Source organism: Carettochelys insculpta, chromosome 1 (assembly GCF_033958435.1).
Source record: "Carettochelys insculpta isolate YL-2023 chromosome 1, ASM3395843v1, whole genome shotgun sequence".
Taxonomy (NCBI): Eukaryota; Metazoa; Chordata; order Testudines; family Carettochelyidae; genus Carettochelys; species Carettochelys insculpta.
In genome coordinates, this window is record NC_134137.1 from 64,393,656 (window position 1) to 64,416,347 (window position 22,692).

At 41.7% G+C, this 22,692-nt stretch overlaps 1 protein-coding gene across 1 annotated transcript in view; it reads left to right on the forward strand.

The window, feature by feature from the left end:
• RUBCNL (rubicon like autophagy enhancer) overlaps positions 1–18,913 on the forward strand; it is an 81,218-nt gene extending 62,305 nt beyond the window's left edge. Inside the window, exons 3-15 of the mRNA XM_074984390.1 lie at positions 2,580–3,254; positions 5,209–5,294; positions 9,276–9,483; positions 10,492–10,596; positions 11,180–11,222; positions 11,622–11,754; positions 12,792–12,937; positions 13,733–13,797; positions 14,783–15,021; positions 15,958–16,019; positions 17,652–17,805; positions 17,921–18,011; positions 18,497–18,913. Coding sequence (XP_074840491.1) covers positions 2,580–3,254; positions 5,209–5,294; positions 9,276–9,483; positions 10,492–10,596; positions 11,180–11,222; positions 11,622–11,754; positions 12,792–12,937; positions 13,733–13,797; positions 14,783–15,021; positions 15,958–16,019; positions 17,652–17,805; positions 17,921–18,011; positions 18,497–18,621 — 2,132 coding nt within the window. The 3' untranslated portion in view covers positions 18,622–18,913. The remainder of the gene's footprint in view (positions 1–2,579; positions 3,255–5,208; positions 5,295–9,275; positions 9,484–10,491; positions 10,597–11,179; positions 11,223–11,621; positions 11,755–12,791; positions 12,938–13,732; positions 13,798–14,782; positions 15,022–15,957; positions 16,020–17,651; positions 17,806–17,920; positions 18,012–18,496) is intronic.
• Positions 18,914–22,692: the final 3,779 nt, after the last annotated feature.

Below are 22,692 nucleotides of genomic sequence, written 5' to 3' on the forward strand. Positions count from 1 at the left end.
AGCCTGAACAAACAATGCTGCTTTCCCTTTTTATTTAGTAATTTACACTTTAATGCAGTACTGTATTCTACTTGCTTTGGTTTTTGTTTGTGCTGCTGCCTCATGATGTACTCCAGGTTCCAAAGGAGGTGTGTGGCTAACTGGTCATTTTGTAACTCCTAGATTCTACTGTCCTGATCTTTTTGTTTGTTTTTGAAAGTCTTTTAGCTTTCGGTCCCTGTCTCTTTGAGTGTGCTGCTTGATTAGCAAATCGCTAGCAACTTGCTTTCTACAAGGAAGGCAATTAGTTAATATTTAGCAATTTTTTTTTAATCCCCCTTTGATTTCTTCTTTGAAAAGTGCATTTGCAAGTTAGTAAGTACACTCTTATCTAACAAACAATTCCAGCACATACTGGTTTCTGGTTGAGTGGACAGTGAGATTTGTTGCCAGTTGTTTTTAGTTGAGATTCATTTCCTGACAATGTCCAAGGAAACAACTCCTGGACAAAGGTCTCCCAAACATGCCACTCTGTTCTGCTTATGGTAATTGGCACTTTGCTCTGGGTATAAATCTTGCTGTTTTGCAGCTATTCTCAGACTTTCACTATCAACTTATCTGTCTTCAATGACACACATGCCCATTTCTCTGTCACGTGAGGTCTGATAACATCTTACCTGGTAACAAGAACCATATGATTAATGTCTTTGTGATTGCTAAACTTTTGCTAAGTTTCTTAATGAAGACACGTCTGGTTCTACAATCCAATAGTTGATAGCTACTGATTTCAGTGCATATTAGGACATCATTCTTATGTCAGACCTGCTATTAAAAATCTTAACTAAATTCTTCCCTGTGCTGTTGACCTCCAACTTTGCAGCAAGTCACTTACAAATGTGAAATTGTAGCATATGGAGCATTTGACTCCTTCTAAAGACCTCTGTGTATTAGTTACCTGTTCGAGAGTCCAGACAACATGCTGCTGCCACTTTGAATAGTGGATTCATGGTTATTTTGGCCTTGTCTTGGCTTGTGTTGAAAGGAAAACATTCTAAAACTGGCAGTCAGTCAGTGAGGCACAAACGCAGATTAAGGATTTGTGGGGCACTGGGCTGAAGCAGGTGGGGGCTCCTCTCCACCCTTTCTGCCTGCAGTCCCTTTGTACCTCTGCCCTGCAGCTTCTACTCTGCCCTGGTAGAAGTGCAGGGTGGGAGGAGCTGGCTGGTCTGAAGGGATGTCCGTTTTTCCAGGTGGCCCCCATTTGGCAGGGCCTCCAAGCGCAGGCCCTGTTTCCCAGTGTCAGCTCCGCCATGGCTGGGCAGTCTGTAATTTGCTGAAGTGACTGAGCCAGTGGCGTAACCATGCTTTCAGTCCGCGTCTCCTCTGGATTCAGCAGCAATATGAGTGAGTGGTAAAGCAGTAGCTGCCCTTGCTTGCTTTCCCCACCAGCTGGGGATCTGTGCGGACCCAGCAGGTGTATCAGCGAGTGGGGCAGTGCCTCAAGGGGGTAGTTGTTCTTTGAAAGAGAGCACACCAGCATGTTAAGGTTTTTGTAAAAAAAAATACCCTGTAGGTATCCATTGCTGCTTTCAAACAAATAAACAAAAACCACCAAATGGAGTCTATCGTACGGTGTGCTTCAGAAATAATTCCTTATCCAGATCTCAACTTACTGAGTCTGCAAATGGATAGAAACAAGGTCCAAGTAAGTAACTATAAAGATGACCTATGAAAGTATGAAGGATGTTGTGAAGCTCTTTGAGATAAGAGTTTAATTTTAATACTACACTTTAACTACCCCTTTGTTTAGTAGGAATCTTTCTTGCCTGTTTGTCTAAACTTACAGTGCAATAGTGGCTGTTGCATAAATTCTCCCATCAGCATAGGTGGTCCGTCTCCCTAAGAAATGGTAGCTATGTCAGCTGGAGGAGCACACTCATTGACTTAGTGCTGTCTACGCTGGGGGTTCGGACAGTATAACTGCATTGCTAAGGGATGTGGATTTTTCCATACCCCTGAGCTACGTAGTTATATGGACATAAGTCTGTAGTGTAGACCAAGCCTAAGGACTCTTGGTGAGTTTGGATGACTTGCTGAAGACTTTCTTCTTGACACAAAGTTCGGGATTGTTCTGCCTTCCATTGTAATCAGTATTCTTCTGCCTTGCTAAACTTATATATCCATTCTTGCTCTAACGCAGGAAGTAGTATAAGGACTGCAGTAGTGTGTGTGTGTGTTCATGTTTTTTTTTTCCCCCCTTGTTCAGGGTTTCCTTAAGACTTGTTTTGGACTCGCACATAGTTCAAACAATGGCATGGGAACTCTTGGGAAAACCATCTACAGTTTAAATGTTTGATAATTGTGTGTGCTTGGCTAGGAATGGCTTACTTAATGTTAATGATTACGTATGAGCTTATCAGCAATAGAAAGATTTCCTGGTTGCAGGAAATGAGATTCTTAACATTGGACTGGAGGTGGTGCGTGCGTGGATGAGGGGTGGGGGCATTTGGATTTCTTTTTTTATCACAGCTGTTATCTTTAAATACAGTAGTAAACTTTTTTGATGACTAACCTCTTGATTCCTTACTTTTTCTAAACAGATGAATACTCAAGGCCAGCGGTGGTTGGGCGTGCACGAAGTTTGAGCTCATTCTTGTGCAGTGCTGCTGCTATTGAAGAAATTCTAAATGCATCTGGCGTTAAACCATCTTCACTACCAGAGAGAACAGTGTTGCAGACAACTGAAGATCCAGACAGTGATATGGAACGCTGGGAGGAGAATAGCAATGGTGATTCTAATAATTACAGTGGCATTGATTATACACATCGTAATATTGGTTCTACGCAAATGGACATTAGATTTATGAGACATAAAGCATCTTGGGATAATACCCAGTGTAATTCTAAATCTTTGACAGATTCATTATCTTGCCCATCTTATTCTGGCAGAAGCCCCCTCGCTTCCGCTTTAAATAGCTTATCTTGTTCGGAAATGGCTCCTCGGAAATGTGATTGCTTTACCCAAGTGACATTAACTGGAGGTACTGTCACGTCATTGGCAAACTCTATTGTGTGTTCAGGAAAAGAACTTACAAACTCTTCACGTTCTCCAGACCAGCCTTTGACTCATAAAGGAATCGCTCCAGATTTGACTGCTAATGAGCAGACACCACCAGTTAGAAATTGCAAGACTTCGGCACCCACACCACTCGGCGTTGAGGACGGTAATAGTGCTTTTCACCCGTGTTCTCAGTCAGCACCCTCTGATCAGCAGGGTAACTCATTTGATCACTTCTAAACCTTTTCCAGTTTGACTTTTGTAGTATCAGCGGATAGACGCGAATGAAATTGGTCTCCCTATGGTGATATAACTGCCCACACAAACACTGCCACTTGGGTCTTGTCTGCACTTGTAATGCGACAGTGTAAACATTACCTATTCTGGTAGGCTGTGTCTACACGGAGCTCTGGGCGGCGCTGCTGCTGGCAGAGCTATGCAAAGTGAGCTGCTTGGGATTGCAAACGGCTGCTTATTTGCATACTCCCAAAGCTCATTACCATAGCCACACGAGAGCTCGGTGCCAGCAGAAGGGGGTGCTGGCACCACAGAGGATGCGTGGTCGTGCCTCTGCCAGCTAAACCCCCCTCTGTCGCCAGTCCCTTATGCCCATTAAATTCTTTATTTCAGTAAAACCTGAAAGTAGATTCCTTAGAGAGAACTGTGGTTTGATTTTAAACTAGCTTTCCTGCAAGACCCTTTGATTTATGTAATAGAGAGAGAGAGAGAAATTCTGCCTTCACTTGTAACCTGCACTCTCCCACTGACTTTGATGGGGCTGGATGGAGTTTAAGAGGGCAGAATTTGGTCAGATCAGTTATTTCTATCTGACATATGAAAAACCTCCACCTGTACTGGGGTCTTGCCTGATAAGAAAGTTGTCTTTTTAGTAATTCAAGTGTGAGAGTTTCTGGCACTTGAGGCGTTCACTGGAAGGCCTACTTATCAGATAAGGGCAACCATCAAGTATGTTAATAAATTAGTTGCATCATAACATCGAAGCTAAAACTAACAATTTTTCAGCTACTGTTTTGAGAACCAGTGACTATTGCCAAGAGATTGATGGTGCTTTAACCAAGAGGCTAAGTGTACTTTGACATGCGCTGCTGTAGCAACAACTTAACAGTACTATTCCAGAGGCTTATAGCCAAATAAAAATGCTGAAAATATTGAGAATTGTCCAGTGATAATTAGCTGGAGGGGGTGACTTGCATAAGCTGTTCTAGTTTTTTTGGGGGGGAGTGTCTCTCTCTGTTCATTGTAACCTGTAGTTTTAAACAGAATTTCTGTAGTGGAGGTCCGTGTTCCCTGTAAGATGAGTACTTGGGTGGTTGCACAGGAGAGATTCTTTTGTGGCCAAGCTGATTATCAGAGCATCCACAGCCACCTACAGTGGGCAGCATGTGTTGCTCTTGGTTGTGCACCATGGCATGTGTGGATGTGCACCTAAAATTTATTCTGCCCATGGATGGAAAGAATTAGAGGGAACACTGGCAGAGATGGTCTAGTTTGAAAAAGACAGACTGATTGCCTGTTGCCTGGATGCTGGAAATGATTCCATGTTGTGCCATACCCAGTGTGAGCAAGGTGCTGTGAGTCCTTAAGACAGACCCTGCCCGAAGGTGTTTTTAACCGAAACAAGTCAGTACATGCATGACAGGGAAGAGAGAAACTTGTACTGTGCTCCTGTGAGTCTGATCTTCCAGCCAATGGCTAACAGTTCTGAACAGAATTAACTTGCCATGTGCTTACTGTAGTACCGTGGAGTACCCTTGCTTTGCACAGGTGGCTTTAACTGTTCAGGCCCATATTCTTCTCTTTGTGTTTCACTGTGATAGTGATTTATGCAAATAGTAGTGTGCTCAGTGAACAGCTTTGGGTTTTGTTTAGAATTCTGAGGCAGGCTTATAATGAAATTGTTTTGGAGGGTATTTACCTTTCATTTCCCCTAAACTTGATATGCTTTCTCCAGGTTGCCTGGGTAATTTAAGTACTGTTTGTATTCTCAAAAGAAAAAGGCCTCTCAAACTGTCTCTAACTTTGGTAATTCCTACAGCTGGCATCCTCATTGACAGGTGGAAAACAAGGGCAAGTTTTTCTCTTGGAAAGCATTTAACACATGGGTACTGCAAAGAAACAAATAATAGTTATGGTTATTTTTGCATCTACAGGTGCTACTTCAGCTTTAAGCATAGGAACTGCTTCCTTGAACCGTTCCTTGAAGGATATCTTCATGCTTCCTGTAGATGTGGAAAAGGTGAGACCATTGCAATTATGTTTGTTGCACGAATATACTAGGGCAGAATAATCCATTATGAATAATTACACTTCCTTGTTTGCTGGAACCAATTCCATCTTTTCAGTGTTAGAGGAATGTGCTTTAATGATGCCAAAATTAGTTTTTTACAACTTGCTATTCTTCTTTTTTTATTTTAAAAAGTCCTTTTGTTCTGTTTTAGGATGAGCTATTTGTAGAAATTAAAATTTAGCCCGAGCTTGTCAATATTTTTCCTCTATACTTTCACTCACTCCAGAAAATGTAATACTTTAAAGATACTCCCTTTTCATTCCATAAGTTTACAAACAATGTTTTCCTGTTTCCTCAGCCTCCAATGTATCTTTTATTTCATGCTGTTCTATGAAAGTATAGCACAGGATTTGTATTGTGATTGCATCCTGTGAAAGGAGTGAATAACATTTTCTTATTCGCTTTCTCCATACCAGTCAAGATTTTGTAGACCTCTATCATATCCCCTCTTTTGTTCTCTCTTTTCCAAGTTGAAAAATTACCAGTTTTTCAATCTCTCCTCTTAAAGAAGCTGTGCTAGTCCCCAAAACGCCTTTGTTACCCTTCTCATTACATTTTCCAATCCAATATATATTTTTAGATGGGGTGACCAGAACTGCATACAGTATTCAAGGTGTTAGATGTACCCTGGATTTATATAAAGGTGTTTTGACATATGGTCTTATTATCTACCCTTTTTCTGATGGTTCCTAACACAGCTTTTTTTGGCTGTTGCTGCATTTTGAGAAAATACTTTCAGAGAACTATTCACAATGACTCAAAGATCTCTTTCCTGAGTTGTCTAAATTAGGTTATACCCCATAATTTAGTCATCCTGCCTGTCAATGGCTAAGCTGGGAGTAGAACCCACATCTTTTGAATTCTATTCCCGTGCTCTCTCCAGTAGGCGGTACTGCCCCCTTACACAAATGATCATGTGCCTGTCATCTTAGAGGAAAGATCAAAAGAGCTTGATCATGATGAGTGGGAGAGGGGAGAATGTAACATATTAAAGGGTTCAGATACTAGGGATGGTATAATTGATTAACTAGAAGTAATGGGATAAAGTTGAGAGAGTGGAATTAGTATGAATGTCAGAAGAAAACTTCCTGACTCTGTTACCAACAGACAGTGGAATAGTGTCTCATGGAAAATGGTGGAAGCTTGGAACAACGACTAATCTTCACACCGAGGTTTACAATCCTGCCCTGGGAGGGAAACATGGAAATGTACATATGTACATGGAAATATACATATGTATCTCACATAACTGGAAGGTATAGAACACCTTTGCTCAGGGATCTTTTTTCTTTTTTTTGCTAACCTGCCCTAAAACCTTGAAAGGTCCCTTCAAGGGCTGAATTCACAATCCTGGGTTTACAAAAGGAGCAATACTCTAACCACTGAACTATCCCTTCCATTGCCCTAATAGTTCTTCTCCTTCTATCACCTTGGGCTGTTTACTAAAGAGAAGGAGCTCAGTGTGTAAAAGGAAGATGGAGAAAAAGGGGTGAAAACCAAGTTCATGTGAATACAGATAGTTTGCTTATGTAAGTTCCTTAATATGCAAATACCCCCTTGGCACCACAGGTGGAAAAAGAGGTGGAAGAAGCTACTTTCACTTCTGGATACTCGAGTACAATCTTGGTGTGATGTGTGCATGTGTACTTTTTCTCAAGTCGTTTTTCAGAGGGACATCACTAAAATGTACTTAAGTACACCCCCTCCCAAAGGGGTGGGGGGCATGATAGTTGCACTTTTACTCAAGTAACTTCTTTGGTATGTTTCCATCTGAAAAAACAGTATTCTCAGGGCTGCGAAGTCATCTAGTATTAAACCCTACTCAGCGTCCATCAAACTTTTTCTGAACCACCTTGGTATCAGTATTTCCCCTCCAAGATAAAATGTCTGTTTAATTCTTTTCCCTTTGTTAATGGTGTGTCCCAAACCTTGGTGAATGGTTTCTGAGGTAAACTGTTAACCAAAATACTGATGATAATCTGTTAATTGAACAACAGCTAAAGACACAGTTTCTTAAAGCAGTATTTCTTAAACTTTTTGAGACCACAGAACACCAAATAATACAAATTTTTATAAGGAACACCTATGAAATTTTCTTTTAAAAATATTGCTGTTGGACAAAGAAAAAAGCAACATGTACAGCAAAACCAAAATGCAGTAACTTAATCAGATATCATAGTAACATTGTGTCTGGTTTGGCAACAGAAAATATATACTTTGAATTATTTTTCCAAACATTTGTGGCACACCTGTGAGTTGCTCACCAAACGCCAGTGTTCCACAGAACATCGTTGAAGAAACACTGTCTTAAAGCACTCGTGACCTTTTTGAAATGTTGTTGTATGAGGGCCGGTAGTGTTGGGGAAATACCATTTTATTGGATTTAGTAGAAATAAAATCTGTTGTTCATCTCTTTGCCCTAAAGGCTGTGTCTGCACTAGCCCCAAACTTTGAAATGGCCACACAAATGGCCATTTCGAAGTTTACTAATGAAGCGCTGAAATGCATATTCAGTGCTTCATTAGCATGCGGGCGGCCACAGCGCTTCGAAATTGACGCGGCTCGCCACCACGCGGCTCATCCCAAAGGGGCTCCTTTTTGAAAGGACCCCGCCTACTTCCAAGTCCCCTTAGTCCCATGAGCAGATGGGAATAAGGGGACTTCGAAGTAGGCGGCGTCCTGTCAGGACGAGCCGCATGGAGGCGAGCCACGTCCATTTCGAAGCGCCGCGGCCGCCCGCATGCTAATGAAGCGCTGAATATGCATTTCAGCGCTTCATTAGTAAACTTCGAAATGGCCATTTACGTGGCCATTTCGAAGTTTGGGGCTAGTGTAGACGCAGCCAAAGAGAGTTAAAAAGTTGAAGAAATGTCTACTGTGGTTTTTAATTGTTTTTATCTGATAGTTTAATAGTGCTTATTACTATAGCTTCCTGTTACACTGCTCTGAAGAATGTTGTAACAACACCGGTGCCAGTTTTAGAACACCAACTCAATTTTTTTAGAGGACTATTTGATATTTGCACTCAAAGTTGCAACACTAGATCCTGAGGGTATTTTTAAGCCCCAGGATTTTCTGAGAGTCCTTAAGGGCTTGTCTACACTTGCCCCCAGCTTTGGAAGGGGGCATGTTAATCAGGGTGACCGGAGATTACTGATGAAGAGCTGCGCTGAATACACAGCACTTCATTAGGCTAATTCTCCTCTGTGGGAACTTCGACGCATCAGCTGAGTGCCAGCGTGCCAGGTAGCCATGGGCACTTCAAAGTTTGATGCTTTGAAGTTGCCGCAGGGGAGAATTAGCCTAATGAAGTGTTGCGTATTTACTGCAGCACTTCATCAGTAATCTCCCATCGCCCTGATTAACATGCCCCCTTCGAAGTTGGGGGCAAGTGTAGACCCAGCCTAAGTCAGTGAGATAGACAAATGCTTTTGCACTTCTGTTAGCCTCAGATGAGGGATGATAAATATTATTACAACTTGCCAGTCATTGTCACTTGGTAGTCATGTCAATGTGTGTGTAAATTTTTTGTACCTCACACCTTTTAATTAAATTCTATGAAGTATGCTACATGATTTAACATGTGCTTACTAAAATTTATGTTGTAATCTTGGGACTACACCCTTAAAAATGGGTACTCATACACACTGCAATAAGACTTTTCAATTAATCCTTTGAAGTTTCTTTTTTATTTAAAAGAAAATAAATGTAACATGTACCCTTTAAAATATTAAAACAGAAATAAATTGAGTTTCTTGGATACTGTCCCTCTTTCCCGCGTTATTTTAATTTCCTGCAGTTTCTTAAGCACATCTGGCCTTTCATTTAAGTATGTATTTCTTGGCTTGTAAATGTTGGGAGGAGATGCTGATGCTAATTTCTAACTGAGCAAGTAAACTAATAATAAACATTCTTCCCGTCTGTATCCAGGAGAATGCACACTTCTTTGTTGCCGATATGATCATAGCTTCTCTAGAGAAAATGAAATGCAGTATCCTAAGTCAACAGGAAGAGCCCTGGCATGAAGTAGAGAGCAGTGGATCACTAGGCAGCTATCGGACTGATTCAGAAATATCCGATTACACCAGGGTGAAGACCCTGTCTGCTTCTTCTGCTTCGTCAGACAGCGGCTGTGAAGGCAAGTTCTTTAATTTTAACTCATAGTGCAATGCTTCTCACTTGCCTTTGTCTCATTACCTTATGGAAAGAGCTGGGCTGGGTATCTGTCACAAGAGAATTCCCAGTCCACCACCACCTCAAAGCAAGCTGTCAAAAATAACAGTTGCTTCTGTTGTGAGAGAGATCCTTGATAAATGTCATTCTGTAAATGATTCCCAGCCCTGACAATTGTTCTTTAACATTTATGTCCATGTATCTTTTATGGTTTGTCTCTCTCTGATTGGAGAGTGCACCCAGATGTAGGTAGTTGGTTGTGCTGAGCTGTTATTCACTAGAAATTGTAGTTCATGTTCGTTGTTAGCAAAAATGTCAAGTTTATGGTTTAAAAAAAAAAACACCTTCAAATGCAGTGTTTGCAATGTGTGGTTTCTTCATCTTCCCTTTTTGATATTAAGAAATATCGAATCTGACTCTTCATTTGCTTTATAAATTACTTTGCTAGTTCACAGATCAGTCACTAGGCATTTGGGTAGGATGAAGTCTGAAGCAGTATCTGAGCACATTACCCTGACTCATAGTACTGCTTATGCTATGGTAACACTGTACAGTACATGAATTTGTAAAATGGGCATGTCCCAAAAGGAATTTTAATCTGTTGTGCAACATGAATCTAAATGATGTCACTTCTTGGTCAGCAGGAGGCGGGTGGTGGTGGGGGAGTCAATGAAGCAGAGTTGTATGGGATGCGAGAAGCACATTACAATTAAATATTTATAATTGCAGGAGCCTAATACAAGTTCCAACCAGCTCAGACTCCACTGTGTCAGTCACTTCACAAATATAAAAGAAATGACATTCCCTACCCCAAAGACACTGCAGCCTAAAAGCTCATTCTACTTTTAGCGTGTGGCTTGTGCTTGATGGAGAGGGAGAAGATGTGACTGAATGTTTGCAGTAGTGCACAGATCTAAATATGTGTATTCCCCCCAGGAAACTCCTTGTTAATGGGTCACTTACTTTGTTAAAGGTTGTGCTGTGCTGCAGATTGGGTCATCAGTAAAGCCTCCGGTACATCATGAGGCCAATAGATTTCACTCCGAGAGTGACTCAGATGATGAATTTGTAATTATCGGTAAGACTTTCAGACTGTGGGGCTGCAATTTGCAATGAGTTTGGGCAGATTTACTATTCCAGATCTGCATGTATAGTGTGTATTTTATAATGCAGACACACAGGCTTATGATAAAATTTCTTTCTCGTACTAACCATGCACTAATAATGGTGAGAGCTGAGAGCTTTGCATAAGTGCTAAAACTTGGTGGTATATAATGATACAGGAGTTCATCTCTACGGCAAGAATACTTTCCGCTCGTTGACATGTGTTAATGTGCATATGCCATACATATGGTAGTGTTCAAAGTGCACAACCCATGGTCACTGAGACATCGAAATTCAGTTCCCTACTTTGGCACAGGTTTCACCTGTGACCTTGGGCAAGTAATTTAGCATCCTTTTGCTTTTGTTCCCCATCTGTAAAATAGGCTAATAGCACTTCCTTACCTGACAGCTCACTTGTGAAGATTAATATATTAAAGGTTGTCAGGTGTTCAGATACGGTGGTAATGGGCACCATATAAGAACATAAAGTGGACCAAAAACAGTAGGGGGAGTGGAGGTTGTTTAGTTGAGGTAACATTTCTCCTCCTTTTCTGCAGAATTTGAGGACTTGGAAAATATTGCAGCATCTCCCGATGAAAGGTAATTATGTGTTGGTATTTCTTGTCACTAAGTAAATACCCAGGGGGCCAATATGCTTCCCTGCCAGATGCGTGATCAACATTACAGTTGCTCTTGCTCTCCGGGCTGGTAAGGTTGTGGTACAAGCACCCTGTGCCTCTCCTAAAGAGAGGCAGGAAGGGAACATTGTTTGCTAGCAAGTCTGGCTACATTTGGAGATGGTTTTGAGCTCAGAATGGAGTCTTTAATTCCCACCAGCGAGCTGATGATTGTGGCACAAGGTCCTGGAGGTTATAGGTGTGTCAAAGTGGTGGGTAGTGTTGGAGAAGCAGTAGGAAGAGAGGACAAGGAATCTTTCAGGGATGTGAAGGATACAAATCTACTTAGGAAATGCTGCTGTTTGACTTACTTCGTTTTCAGATTATCTTCTAATCCAGGCTGCAATTCTGCTGAAGTAACAGCACAGAAGCTTTACCGAGCTTTCAGGAAATGCTGGCTACAGACAGAAGCTGATGCTCAGCTGTCGTGCTGCCTGAACACCACAAAGCAGAAAGTAAGTCTCTGAAAGCAAACAGTGGGCTTATCATTCAGAGCACTGGGTGCAGCTGCCGAGCTGGCACGGGAAGGAGGTGGATACTGGGAATGATCTAAATGTGTGTTCAAGGCTTGGTTATTTTTAAGCAATTCTGGGGGAGGAAAAGGTTGGTTCGAAAGCGCTAAGGCGTTTAGTGCAAGGCAGGACAGCCATATCAATGGGATCTCTGTGAATCCAGGAAGTCTTGTGAGAGATGCTGCTAAACCCGACTGTGGGTATGAAAACTATGATTGTAGTAGAGATGGAAAATCGTGGAGTTTAACTGGTTACTTGATTAATGGGCTGGACTATTGCACAGAAGGGCTGCTCTGTCCCGGCTGGAGTGCCCCTACCCATGGCATGCTGGGGATAGGGCTGCTGCAACCTGGCTGGCACATTCCTGTGTGTGGCACCGCTGCTGGTGGGGAGTGCTGTAGTGTGGCTGGAGCAGTCCCTGTGTGTGGTGGCCCAGCCTGCAAGCATTATGAACAAGGGCACACAAGCCTGGCCAGAGCAGGTCCAGTCTTTTGGTGCTCCAAGGGGACGTCCAGCCTGGCTGGCGCAGCCCTGATCCTTGACACCCCGGGGGCAGTGTGGGTGGGGCTGCTCCCTCTCCCTACTCTAACCGCTCCTCATCCTGGCCACAGACTGGGACTGCTCTGGCCTGGCTGGAGCGCCCCTGCCTGTGGCATGCTCAGGGCTGCTGTGAACCGGAGCTGCTCCAGCCATATTGCAAAGGTCCTCCACCTGCGGTGGCCTTGAGGGGCTGGAACACCCTCTGCCTGCTGCAGGCTGTGGACTGCTCCAGCCCCTAGCAGTTAACCCTAACTGGTGAGCTTCATCCATTTAGGGTGAGTCTTTTGTTGGTTAACCAGGTAAAAATGATCCCAACGCAGCTGTCAGTGTGTTGAAGGTGACATGTCATTGCACAGTCTGTGAAGCACGTTAGCATCTGTTCAGCTGTTTTGGTTGCAGGTTAAATTTCACAACTCAGTCTGGCTTTCTGTCTTCAATAGTTTGCGAATAAAGAGAATATTCCAAAGGAATTTGAGTCGAGTGGGAAACTGGCAGAAGAAATAAAGGTCAAATCCCAATTAAGAGGCACCACAGACTGGGCCCCACCTCAATTTCAAATAATATTTAGTATCCACCCATCTCTAAAGTAAGCCTCAAGTACTTGTCTGTCTGTGCGATTGTTGGTTTGTTTCTGTGTAAACTGAGCCCTGTCCAAAGCCTGTTGAGATCAGTGAAATGATTCCTGTTGATTGCATTGGGCTTTGGATCCGGGCTGTTGTTCGGAACCAGGTTCTCCAGTGTTTCACTGAAAGCTATGTAGTAATGCCTACTTTTGCTGAGTCATCAGTTTTGTCACTATCTATGTACTGTTACTCAGTATGATGAGTCGCTTTTTTAAGGATTGTGTGGGGTGGTTGTCTTGTTTTGGAGTTTTCTCCTCCTCCCCTGCAACTTTTTTTTTTTTTAAATTTCAGAAAGCAAAAAAACTACGCAGAACTATAAATCTATGTGCTGTCAAATGCACAAAGTGAACAAACTAAGAACTTCAGCCAATTTGTGTTAAAACACTTGTGGGTGTTACTTGTAATTAATAATGGGCACGAAATGTTCAGACAAACAAGATTATGAAGGATACTGTCAACACGGGGAAAAAAATGAACTTTAGCAAAGAAGAACTGGGAAAGTACCTGGTACCTGGCATATCTGTAGCATTGTTTGCATATGCTACAAAGACTAGCGTAGAGTGCTACTGTAAAATAGTATACAGGTCGTCTTTTTGCAAATGATTTCTGCTCTTCTTACATTGTGGCTCTGAGGAACGTGATCAGACTTTAAAGTTGAAAGTATTTTATGGATTAGTGCAGGTGTCCATCATTCTGGGGGAGTGTAACTGATCAGATATGCTTTTGGATAGTCAGAGTTTGTTTGTTTGTCTATACAGGAGAGAGGCTGTTGTAGCTTCACAAAACTTTACTTGTGCTGGTTGTGGAACCCCAATAGAACTCAGTAAGTATTGAAACCCAACGCCCCAAACATACTGCACCAAATGGTATCCTAGCATTGCTGGGCTGTATTTTGGAGTTCTGGTAAAACCTTAACTAGGAGAAAACACTACAGGTGGGGCTGCCCATAGCACAATAGAGCAGACCACCATCTGAAAAGTCATTGAAGCCTGATCACAGCGCCCTTCTACCTCAACTGAAGACTACTTCACATGCTCCTACTTAACCTGTAGTTAAGGTGGTGAGAACTTTCAACAATAAAACTGGAAACACTGTTTAAGATGTTGTAAATTAGACTGAGTTTTTAAAAGTAGGCTAACAGTAAAATATAGATTCCAGTCTCCAGACTGCAACTCTTAAATCTTACTTAGAAAATATTTTTTGAAATTGAATTTGCAATCTTTTCAGCTGTTACTGTCAGGTGTGTAAGTGGCTTTTATCTTTTTAAACATTTGACTAGAAAACCCCATTGGAGTTCCAAGAATTTTTGGGATGCTTTTTTTTCATGAGCTGCTTAATGCGTTGTAATGTGCAGATACGTGCACTTTATCTTTGCATGAGAATACTCTAAAATGGCAGTAAAGCCCTGTATTGGGTACATTATACAGAGAAAGGCGCACTCTCATGCCTGGGAGAACAAAATTTAATAATTGAACTAACATCAGAGACTCTGAGAATCATTAACAATAACTATGCAAAGGAATTACTGAGAAGACCAACCAAGTCCTGAACTGTTTTGGGTAGGGAGCAGTCAACAATGTTTCCAACAAGGATCCATGTAAAATTTTGACGGTGGTAACTGACTATTCTTGCATAATCAAAAAAGAGGTTTCTATATTTAATTCAGTATCTTCAACCCCACCCCCCCGCCAAAAAAAAAAAAATCCTTGTTTTCTGTAAATCTGAAGTATGCATTATTGGGTTGAGGCAGTGGAAACGCAATACAGCAATTCTTTAAAGAACGATTCTTCTTTGCTGACCCTCCCCAGAATACATCAGGAGACTCCGCTATTGTGATTACCTGGGGAGGTACTTCTGTGACTGTTGCCATAGTTACGCGCAATCTTACATTCCTGCCAGAATACTAATGAAATGGGACTTCAAAAAATACTACGTCTGTAACTTCTCCAAACATCTCCTGCACAGCATATGGCAGAATCCCATCTTCAATGTGTTGTGTATCAACAGAACACTCTATACAAAAGCAAAAGAACTAAACAGAGTCAGGGTAAGTGTGGCACCTTTGTAACTGAAGTGTGTGGCGTTGTCCTGGGCACTGCCAGAAGAAAGACTCAGATGGCAGGAATCTGGGTTAATTAGCCAGCTGCTTTATTAAGTAACATATCTGGGAACTATCCAGGAATAACTCATCCAATGCAGCCCATTCTTCATTATTTATCTAAACTACATGAGCCGGGGGGCTGCTGCCTCGCTGTTCTCTCCACTCTTCCAATCCACCTTTTCTGGGACTCCACTGCCCTCTACTCAAAGGAGGGTAAGGGGATGGAGAAGTGGGGTCATCTCCTTTCTGTACCACACATTAGGAGCCCTATACCAGTTTCCCTTCTTCTAATCCAGTTCCAGTTTATCAAGGAATTAGATATCTTGTGGAACAACTACCTTCACTGGGCACCTGGCACCAGAAGACAGAAGCAGCTTGATTGGCTGCCTCTCCCTGCCTGTGAGGACCCACAGCCCAAAGAAATCCCTTCGGTGTCTTCTAAGATTTGCACTCTCCCCCTACCCTTCTTGTGGGCCCTCTGATCTCCCTGTGGGTTGGAGGGAGGCCTCTCTGTCACAGACTGGACAGAAAGTGCAGAACAAGGCTACTGGTTTTTGTATACTCAAGGAAAGAGCTTACAAACCCTTTCCCTTGCCGTGGGGCATAGCCTGTCTATAAAGCTCTGGATCCTGCAGAGGAACAACTTGCAGCACCAGCCATGTGTAGTTGCTTGTGAACCAGGCCTTCTAGTGCATTGTGTAGCTAATCTCTGCAATCCTTTGGTGTGTCTTTCCTGATTTTAAACTAAAACTGCTGTATTGGTGAAATGCAAAATTTAAATATTACTGTCCAATTTACTGTTCTTAAACACTTCTGAATGCTTCTGTATGCGGCTCTGCTTTTCATCTTAAATGCTACATTTTCCTGTTTTCCATCCTTTAGGAGATACAAGAGCAGCTATTGCATATTAAAAAACTCCTGAACACCTGCAGGTTTGCTGGAAGGTAGGGAGCACGATTGTGTATAGCAAATGTTTTGAAGAAATGTCATGAGTATTCATGGAGCTTCCCCCTCCAGAAGAATTTTTCATTGTGCACTTTTTTTGAAGTTAGTTCCATATGACAATCACAAATTCTGAAAACATCCATTTCCTTTTCCCCACTTACTTATTGATTGCAAATGTCAAGTGATTAGTAACAGAGAGTAAGACGTGCTAGTCTATACACTATCAAAACAAAAAGCAGTCAAGTAGCACTTTAAAGACTAGCAAATAGTCAAGTGATTAGTGTATTTCATGAAGCAGCTAGTTTTATCCCCCTTTCCCCCCAGCACTTTTTTGGTAGGAACCCTGGAGACTCAATTAATGAGTAGATGTGTGTAGTAATTTTTGGCATGTTTGTTTAACTTTCTGATACTATTTCTCTTGGAAAAGCAATGTGAGTGGCCTTGCTCAGCAGTGTAACTTCTGTTCATAGTTTTTCCAAAGTGACTAAGGTGTGTTGCTGAAACGATGGCTCTTTAGTAGCGAGTGTTCATTCCATCTCCACCTTACTGCAGTGCTTAATTTGATAACTATAAAATGGAAAAAATGAGTGTCTGTTTTGTGCCTGCAGTTTGTTGTGGGTGCATCTGATTTCACTGGGACTTTGAGCTGAGTTTTGGGTTAGACATCTAAATGTTATCATACCCACAGAATAAGTAAAAAAACATTTTTTTTTAAAAGTAAGATTATTTTTTATTTATTTATTTATTTTTAAGCCCTTCTACCTCCTTCCTAATCTGTGGCTGGGGACAATAGTAATTAGATGACTGATGAAAATATGATTCTCAAAACTAGGCATTTTTTTATGCATTCCTTATCCATCCAGTTTCAGTTAGCGTATGAAAGTTAAAATATACAACGCTAATGTTCACCTTGCAGTTGTTGCAATAGCTGTATAGTAAGAGGTTTTAAAAAAAACCACCATGGTAACCTGTTGGAGTATATGACTTCTGCAAAATTTTACTCTGTTAGTGACCTGCAAAAGTCAAATAGCTATCTGTAGGGATTTTGCCTTTTTAAATGGTACACAAATGGCCGCAAAGGCCTTTTTACACCCACCACTACCCAAAAAACAAACCCCCAAAATAAACCAAAACCAACAGCCGCCTACTGCTTTTCACATGACAGTAGCAAGTTGTCTGTATAGTTTCCATATGAGCATTCAGTAACTGAGGAGATTATTGCATATAACAAGGTTAGTGCTAAACAACTGAGAATTTTTTTTTTTTTTTAATCTCAATACTTACTGAACTCAGACTTTAGGAGAAACAAGGTGTGTTCAGTATCAACCCCCCATACACCCTAACCCATGAGCCAAGACAGTTTGCATTCTTCCCTTCCAGTGAATACCCAGTTTCGGCTGGTCAGGGTAAAGAATATTCTTAACTCCATTGGCTAGTTTAAAAAAAAAAAAAGGCAGGAAAAAAATGCTTTCAGGCTTTTTACAAAATTCACAAGTGCCCTTTAAGTTCTGCTATATGTAGAAAGATCAGTTTTATATTCTTCCTGCTTGGTTTAGGTGTTCTGATAAACAAGCTCTTGATATCCACATCACTTTGAATTTTAACTTTTTTTTTTTTTTTAAACCCTTCAGTATATTGAAAGAATTTGAACAGGTCTCCAGACACCTGACGACAGAGCTGCATCTGTTCTCAATGGATGACTTGGTAAAGATTAAACGAGGTGTGTTAATGCCTCTTCTCAGGGATATTCTAAAAAACTCCACGTTTCACGTAGAAAACTGTGAGGTAAGGAAGTCTCTGTGTGTGGTATACAGCCTGATGAATAGCCATCACTGACCTTATTCTTTTGTTAATATGAACTTTCAAGAAACATTAAGTAACTCTCTTTTAATTCTTCTAGCTTTGTCAAGCCAAGGGATTTATTTGTGAATTTTGCCACAGCTCAGGTGTACTCTTCCCATTTCAGACTGCCATGTGCAGAAGATGTACAGGTATGTTTCGGCCCAAGCCTATTTCTTTTTTATGTCCATATGCACGAATGATGTTGCAGGCCTCAATTCTGCAAGGTTCTTAAGCATATGCCTAATTTTAAGCACTTGAGTAGTTCCACACATTTCAGACTGTCTTGTTTTGGTAAAAACTTGGATGTGTCATCTGAATCTAACTTTAGAGCAAAATTCAAGTGTGTTCTTGTTATGGGTTTACATATGTCAGGATTGAGTTTGAAATAACAAATGTATTGCTGTCATCAGATTTTACTGGATCTATTGCAGTGTCCATTGAAGTCAAAGGAAAGACTCTAGTTGACTTCAGGGTGTATTGGCTTGAGATTAAAATACAAAATCATCCTTTTTCATTGCTCTTCATTGTCCTGGTCATGAGTCTTTTTTGGTTACTTTGATAGGTGGGTAAGCTACTATTCTTCCAAGATACCATTATTGATGCCATTATTCCCATCTGCTTGTGTTGTAAACAGCTTGTAAAGCATGCTTCCACAATCAGTGTTTTAAGTCGGGAGAGTGCCCCAGATGTCTGAGAATAGCTGCTCGGAGGATGTCTTCAGAAGCGCCATCTGGGCTGTGTGATGCTGGATTACTGTGATGAGTCCCACAGGGTCCTGTGTACACCTGAAGAAACTAGATACTCCTGTGGTGTCTGTTGACAAGTTGGGCAATGTTGTTTTAAACATTGCTACTTTTTAAAATACCATGCTGTTAGCCTTTTTATGTGACTTTAAAAAAAATATGGTTTTAATGTCATGCTGAATACCTATCTGTACAGAAAGTGTTTTAACTGATCACATTAAGCAGTATATTAATGCATCATTAATATTTTACTGCTTTTTTATATTTTTTGTTTCTGAACTTAAGTTTTTATTATGTTTATATTTGACATGTTGACCACTCCCATCTGTAACTTTGCATACGATGCACAGGAAATAAATAAGATGGGAAAACTCATTTAACCTTGTCAGATTTTTATTACTGGCAAGAGGAGATAAGATAAGGAACTTTCTCTTCTCTATGGAAATAATGGTACGGAAGTGCCTTGACTTGGAAGTTTGATTAAAAATTGAAAATTGTATCCTGGTAAGCACCTTTATGAAAAATGGCAGATCAGTTTTGTTTGTAAATACCTGCACTAATTTCTCAGGCAGCACTTTCCAACCCAACCCAAGAGATGCCAGGCTACTTGGGGAGGGTGTATAGAGAGTGGGGGGAGGGGGAGGGGAGGAAGAAGGAGGGGAGTGTCAAGTGATACAAGTGTCTGAATGCACTTTATCCAATACTGTTGGCCGGCTGACCCCTGCAGATCAAGCACCAAATATCTCTTTGAAAACGCACTGCTTGTCTTACTGGCTTCTGCAGTTGCTGCTAATGAAGTCAGCCATAGAAGTGACTCATGCACGTAGAAGTGATGAGCTATTGCCTGGACCTATATCCCTCCTACTCTTGTGATATTAGCTAGCGGTGACAACACAAATGGCCCAAGCTTCGCTGCAACAACATCAGGCACCTGAACACTTACAAGAAGGATTATTGTGAGTTTTACTGTAGGCATTGATCTGGGTAGCACATCCCTAAATGCTTGCTTTCTTACCTGACTGTAAAACACCCTTCCCCTTCAATACCCATTCAGACACTACTGCTGTACTAAATCAGAATGGAACTCTGACTCTGCATCTGTTGCAATTTGCTTCCAACCTGAAAATCTTTCACAATACACATTACAGGTGGGCATGGTACATACACAGTTCTTGTCATCCTGTGGGTATAAACGAAATTTAGTTGTAAGTTTATCATCTGTTACTGTTATCTAAAAATCTGCAAACATACATGAAACTCTGCTGAGAAGCGAGTGATGTCTGATGATGAGATTTGGTGGTTGGAAACACCTACACAGTTTTAATGTGATGCAAGTGTTAATTACTGCACCTGAACACAAAACTGAATAAGCCACATTAATGGATTTGCTATAGGAATTTACACTTTATGAAAGAAACGGAGAGAAAGCTGTGCTAGTCTATATACTATCAGAACAAAAAAGTAGTCCAGTACCACTTTAAAGTCTTAACAAAATAATTTATTCGGTGATGGGACAGACCCACTTCTTCAGACCGTAGCCATGGTTCTGGTAGTCTTTAAAGTGTGACTGGACTGCTTTTTTGTTTTTACAAAAGAAGTTGCCTTAATCCCTGTATAGGACAATTTGTAGGATGACAGGGTTTTATTTAAACAAGGCAAATGTGTTCACTTAAACTGTTTTGGTTATGTGTGTTTCCCATGACTAAGCTAATGAAGGAGTTCTCATGCACAAATGTTTGCAGAAAAAGGAGCATTAAAATGAGTTCTGTTCATGTGCACGAGCTGTAATTTTAATCAGGCTCCTTAAATATCACCTGAATTACCTGACCATCATTGCTAAGCATCACCATTTACCATCAAACTTTATTAATAGCTGAGTTTTAAAAACAGTATAAAAGACCTTTGAATAAGTTTGAAAATCACAAGCTAATTGTGGACAGCTTGTGAAGCGGGAAAGGGTAAACCTGTTTTTAAAAACCTCATTACATGTTTTTTTCACTTAGACTATTTATTATATAACTCTACATAACCTTAATATCCAATAGTTCTCTTCCCTTCATCTTTCTTATTCTTTTGGAGCTGCTGAAATTCTGTAGTGAACTGACGCCTATCTCAGTCCCCTATAATATCCTAGCTGACCTGCCTGGTGGAAGCACAGACCCAAATGAATTATATATTTCTTTAAAGTAAAAGTTTGTGTGTGTGGAAACATGGGCTTTTCACTCCTTGATGTTAATGGGCCCTGTAAAATTCTCACATACTCAGGGTATTTTTGGCATCCTACTACATTTATAATCTGTGTTGTTTGGAATTGGCTCTATGCAGGCTGCTTTCAGCAGTGTCTAATCCTCCTTCAATATTTGCGTCTGTTCGCAACCCTGCTTCATGCTATTATAGAGTTGCTGGAACAGGTATTACCATTGGACATTATGCCCCAAGACCTTCACAAAAGTTTGGTAAATAGTAATTTGGCATGGCCAAGAGACCAGAGCGAGGCTTTGGGGGAAGCTGGACTAATATGAGGCAGTTTGTTTAGTGATGCCCTGTTGATAACAAATGTATTTTCTGAAAGGGCTGATCAAATAAAGCCATTATTTCTTTACTATTGGTATTTGGAGCCCAGTATACTACTTTGATATTGGTATTTTAAGCCCAAGAAACAAAGCAGTGAAACAAAGACTGTTAGCATAGTAAACCCCAAACGTTGCTGTGGTGTTAGAGGAATAAGACAGAACAGGGAGGAGTTAGCAGTAGGTGAGATGAAGTAACATATGGAATGAGGGACTGAAAATGTCTGTGGATTAAGTGAGCTGAATGTAGTCCATTTTAACTTGTCTTGAGAGTAATTAGTTTATCCCATGCAAACTGTAAAATGCAGACGTATAGGACCAGGCCTAACTCCTTGTATTCCTTGCTGTGCACCACAGAACGTACCAAGAACTTGAAGTTCTGTGCAAGGCAGAGGCTGTTGTTACACATGGCTACGTCTACACGTGCACCCAACTTCGAAATAGCTTATTTTGATGTTGCGACATCGAAATAGGCTATTTCGATGAATAACGTCTACACGTCCTCCAGGGCTGGCAACGTCGATGTTCAACTTCGACGTTGCTCAGCCCAACATCGAAATAGGCACAGCGAGGGAACGTCTACACGGCAAAGTAGCACACATCGAAATAAGGGAGCCAGGCACAGCTGCAGACAGGGTCACGGGGCGGACTCAACAGCAAGTCGCTCCCTTAAAGGGCCCCTCCCAGACACACTTTCATTAAACAGTGCAAGATACACAGAGCCAACAACTAGTTGCAGACCCTGTATATGCAGCACGGACCCCCAGCTGCAGCAGCAGCAGCCAGAAGCCCTGGGCTAAGGGCTGCTGCCCACGGTGACCACAGAGCCCCGCAAGGGCTGGAGAGAGAGTATCTCTCAACCCCCCAGCTGATGGCCGCCATGGAGGACCCCGCTATTTCGATGTTGCGGGACGCGGATCGTCTACACGTCCCTACTTCGATGTTGAACGTCGAAGTAGGGCGCTATTCCCATCCGCTCATGGGGTTAGCGACTTCGACGTCTCGCCGCCTAACGTCGATTTCAACTTCGAAATAGCGCCCAACACGTGTAGACGTGACGGGCGCTATTTCGAAGTTACTGCCGCTACTTCGAAGTAGCGTGCACGTGTAGACGCAGCCATCTGTAGTTTAAAAAAAATAAAAAGTTCTTCCGCAGAATCTGCCACCAAGAGATCAGGACTCAAAGGCTGAGGTATGGGTGAATTGTGGCTGGCACAGTGCAGAGTATGCTGTGAGGAATGATCAAAAGTAGCCTTGGTTTTGTCAGCACTGAGGCCTGACAGAGCAGTCCGCTTTGGAAGCTGAGAATAATGTGAACACAAGAGGCTGCTTGCTGCTTTCCCATGCTCCACCCCGAAACTAGGGGACATGGTGTGGGGGAGATAGAGCCTCTGTGCCATCAGGCAAGTTCCCAGATAGCTATGAGCAAAAAGCAACTAGAACACAGCTGAAAATGGTGCTCAGTGTATCTTATTTGGGGATAACACTGGAAAATGTTTGGCTTGGCCAGATTGGGT